We start from the raw sequence: 4,914 nt of genomic DNA on the forward strand, positions 1-4,914 counted from the left end.
TTAAGATTAAAATAACTGTTCATTGTTATGCAGAAAAAAGGCTTTTTTTGTAAACTTCATCAAATCTGCACCGTTCGTTCGATTCTCAAAAACTGATATGCCAAATTAAAGGGCTTGGCTTGTAGATGTGCAATAATGTGCTTAATTTTTCGAAAAGAGTTGTCACTTGTTAGAATTTATATTCAAATTATTTAATAAGTTATATCATTTATTACATTATATGGGTATCAATCGGAATGTTTTTGAAAAGGCTTCATTTCTTAACGTACTACTTGTAGGAGGCTGACCACTTGTTCAAAAATGCAAATTCGATTTAAATTAAGGCAATTGGTAATAAGGTAAATGGGCTATGTGCCATAATTTTGGTGTCAGATTTAAAAAGGTTTAGGTTTGAAAATATTTTGGAGGGTGTTGTCACCTAAATTAAGGAGAGTTACGGCATGTTTAAAAAATTACATGCAACTTGAATTGCGGCAATTGAAATATGTATCACAATATGTTTAAGAAGATTTGAGTTTAAAAATATTTTGACAAAAGTTGCGCGCTGTTTCAAAAGTCTAAATTAATAAAAATTATTAAATATGGGTGTCAAACGAAAGAGTGGTGAGAAACATTTATTTTGAGCATTTGAAACATTTTCGAGGTACTTGAAGAGGGTTGCCACCGGAATAAAAAGTTGAATTCAAATTTTTTAACAAGTTAAATGAATAATTAAAAGTTTTGTATCAATTAAAATGGGTTTTAAAAGACTTTATTTCTGAAATATATTAAAGAGGGTTGGCATCGGTTTAAAAAACCTAACTGAACTTAAATTAAAGCAGCTCGGTTATTGAAATACATACCTATGTATCTTAATTTGTGTTACAGGCGAAAGAGATTGAAGAAAGTTTCAGTTTGAAAATATTTTGAAAAGGGTTGCCACCGGTTGGAAATTCGGTAATTTATACAAAAGGTATATTAAATATTAAAATATTGTCTTCAAATGAAAGAGCGTTAAAAAATCTTTATTTTGAACACTACAAATATTTTTAAGGTGTTTGAAGAGGGTTGCCACTTGTTAAAAATTTAAATTCCTTTAAAAGTTAAGTGAATTATTAAAATAATGATATCTTTGGAAATAGGTTTAAAAAGTCGATTTTTAAAAAGAAGAGAAAATCCAATAAAATATTTTTGAGTTTGAGTAAGATAACAAATATATTTCTAAACGCGCTGTCGTACCCCATGATTCAATAATAAAAGGTTTGCTCAGTAAACATTTTTATAGTCCCCTCTTGAAAAAATCGGCTGCCTAAAGCTTGTTCCACACGACAGACTATGCGATGTTGAGATATGAACCCAATTCAAGCCGTACCCTGGTTTCAAACCATTTGAACGGCACACATCATTATTTGGATTAATGTGTATTAAAATATGTAAACAATTCTTTGCAAAACTAAATTTCTATCACTTCTTTTTTTTTTTCTCATCCACTTGCAGAAGGAGGAGAAAATCCGCATTCTGAAACAACGCCTCGTCGAGTGGGAGGCTACGCACAAGGGTGGCGAACTGAACGGCGCCAACAGCACCACCAATGGCATATCCTTGGCGATGGCCACACACCAGCCGTTGGCGAGCGTCAATTCTTTGCCCGGCGGTGGTATGGCTGCCGCGGGTTCGGGTTCGGGTTCCACTAACAATTCACTCAATCTACAGGCAACGACGTCCTCCTCACAACATAACACACCTGCCGCCACATTAGCGATAACACAAGGTAATTGCCAAGCGAAATCTATTGTTCATAATAGCAATCAGTTTAGCGAAAACCAACTCAGTAACAGTAACAACAACAACACCAACATAATTAAATGTGGCAACAACAACAACACAACAACAACAAAACAATAAATGCAATAAAATGCAGCTGATGCTAAACTCAACATCATCCACCGAATTGGCTTTATTTGCTTTCAAAATGACTGCCATTAAACGAGACTCGTTGGTTTTGCTAAAAGTTGCTGAGCGTCGCAAAAACTCATCGCCGCTGTCCGAATTCGACAGTGCCATTGGCATGTGTGGTGGCGGTGATTACTCGCAGCTGACGCGATCATCACGCGGACCCAGTCAGTCATCAGCATTGGAATTCTCCGATAATTACCTTTGAGTACTGGCGGTGTTAGCTGATCAGGTGTTGTACAAAAAAAGGGGGCGGGTTGCGTGCGTGAAATTTCGGTACGAATACTTTTGGTAGCAAAGCACAAGCCGTGTACATACCAATTTCATGAGAAGCTTTTTTTGTTGTTGGTTTGATGGCGTTTTCGGCGCAATTTTTAGTGCATATTCCTTTGAAATCTGGTGTAAAAAGTTATTCTCTTTCTCAGATATATTTAGTGCCTTTTTGTATTTTTCTGAATTTTTTTGTTGAAATTTTCATAAATTATTTTGTTTTCTTTCTAGAAATACTTGCAATTTTCTGCGGCATAGGTAAAATTATAAATATAAATAGCTTAAAGTGTGCACTTGTCTTTAGTCAAATAAACTAAATGTGTTGTCCGATCGCAAAATTATCACACATTTTGTTGTTATTTCACGTTGAGCCTCTTACATATACGTATACGAATACGAATACAAAAACGAATAAGAATATAAATGCGAATAAGAATACAAATACAAATACAAGTACAAAAATAAATACGAATACAAATACGAGTACAAATACAAATGCGAATACTAAAACAAATACAAATGACAATGCAAAAACAAATATAAGTACAAATACAATTATAAATAGGAATACAAATACAAACAGAAATACAAATGCAAAAACAAATACAAAACCAAATACAAATGCATATACAGATACAAATACAAATACAAATAGAAATACAAATACAAATACAAACAGAAATATAAATACAAATTCAAGTACAAAAACAAATACAAGCACAAACACAAATACAAATGCAAACACCAATTCAAACACAAATTCAAACACAAATTCAAATACAAATACAAATACAAATACAAACACAAATACAAATACAAACACAAATACAAATACAAACACAAATACAAATACAAACACAAATACAAANAAATACAAACACAAGAACAAAAACAAAAACAAAAACAAAAACAATGTTTAGTGTGTGTCTTGACGTTGTTATACAAGTGGAGAGATCCACAGTTTTTCGTCCCTTCCGAACGACAGATGGATCTTATGAGAAGCTTTCTCACGGCAAAAATTCACTCGGAGGCTTGCCACTGCCTGCCGAGGGGAGATGCTCTTTCTAATTTAGAAGTTGTTCGGACCAGGAATGGAGCCTGGGTCCTACGGAGTGGTAGCACGCACCTGTAAGCACTCAGCCACAGCAGCCGCATAAAAATACATACTTAAGTTTTAAAAATTGCTTTTTTACAAATGTGCGAATCAAAAATTGCGTTTAGGAGTCGTATACTCTTCCAATATTCTAAATGCTTATTTTTATTTATTTCTTAATTAATTTTTCTTGAATAAAAAAATGATTCAACAGTTTATTGAAATAAGTTGTATAATATTTAGCATAAAAAGTCTGTGAATATCACCTCGAAAGTACAGTCGTCGACAAAAGCACCTTAAATGTTAGTCCACTTTTCTGTGTATCCACTGTACATAAATAATTTCATACATAGATGTAATTCTTACTTGTATGTATGCAAGCATTTACTAACAAATTGACTTTTCTCGCTCTTTTTTCTCAAATCTTTTCAGATACACATGATCATCATACATGAAAAAACGCGTCAATTTCCTTTTCGTGATAAGTAAAATATATGTAAATTAGAGTAATGTAATAAAGATAAACGACAACCAATGCATAGCTACATACATACATACATACGTCGTTGTACAAATTCTACTGGCAATTAGTAAAATTTAAATGTAAGAGTAAGTATGTAAGTATGTACTTATGATAAGAAGTAGTAAAAGCAATTATATGAAATGCTGATTGATGTACATATGTGTGTACATAATTTTAAGTCATAACAGTGTAAACTGAAATAACTAATACACAAACTCTTACTACAAAAATTAGTTAAATTTATCAAATGTTTAAATGAGTATCAAGTATTGAAAGTGTGCATGTAGTTAAGCGAGTGAAAGTTATTCTAATTTGTTGGCGAAAATTTGTTTTTTTTTTTTTGTTTTCTAGTATATGTTTTATTTACAAAGTAACGAAATTGTTGTAAGCAGTTATGAAATTTGTTAATGTTCTTAGGCAATAGGTAGACACTTAGACGTGCGTGAAGCACAATGAAAGCTATGCAGCCTCGAATAGCTATTAGCATAATTGTATGTATGTATGTATGTATGTAATTGTAAAAGTAACTCTAACTGTGTGACTTAAGTTTTAAGAAATATGCGTGTTCTTTCGAAAAAAAAAAAAAAAAAAACTTTCCACCACTAAAAACGAACACAAACAAGTTTTATAATTAAAAAAAAAAAAATATGAAATGCCATTACTTAATGTTCTAAACATTTATAAGACAAATGAAAACTATTTACTTAAGCAACGTTCAAAGCTAAAACAATTACAATGCCTAAAACTTTTCTTTATGTTAAAAATTTGTATTTATACATTCTTTGCTTTCCTCTTGCTATAAATTTTCATTATTTCATTTCAATTTGCAGCAGCTTTAGTGCTCTAAACATTTGTAGACATTCATTCGCAGTAAAAGTCGAATTTCCGTGATTTTTCGGCATGATCTGATATTTCTAAGAATGTGCATTAGTGCGGGTCAATTTTTTTTTTTTTTAATATGTGCGTATAGCATAGGAGAATCCTACGTGTAGTTCTTGTCAAATTTTCCGAAAAAACCATGGGTCTAAAATCAGTTTTGAGTTTGTCAAATTGTGAAAATAGGTTTCGAAAAAAATGTGAAAATGTTCTCGGTTGC

The 4,914-nt window shown here is 32.0% G+C and overlaps 1 protein-coding gene across 1 annotated transcript; it reads left to right on the forward strand.

Moving 5' to 3' along the window:
* Positions 1 to 1,476: 1,476 nt before the first annotated feature.
* Positions 1,477 to 4,191, forward strand: LOC108376407 (uncharacterized; the record flags this gene model as incomplete). The annotated part of the gene is made up of 2 exons (XM_017632615.1): positions 1,477 to 1,750; positions 3,728 to 4,191. Coding segments are annotated over 2 exons (297 nt in total), but the record flags the coding sequence as incomplete, so codon positions are not given.
* Between the last annotated feature and the right edge of the window lie 723 nt (positions 4,192 to 4,914).

Source organism: Rhagoletis zephyria, unplaced genomic scaffold (assembly GCF_001687245.7).
Source record: "Rhagoletis zephyria isolate East Lansing unplaced genomic scaffold, Rhagoletis_zephyria_1.1 Rzeph_scaffold_10381, whole genome shotgun sequence".
NCBI lineage: Eukaryota > Metazoa > Arthropoda > Insecta > Diptera > Tephritidae > Rhagoletis > Rhagoletis zephyria.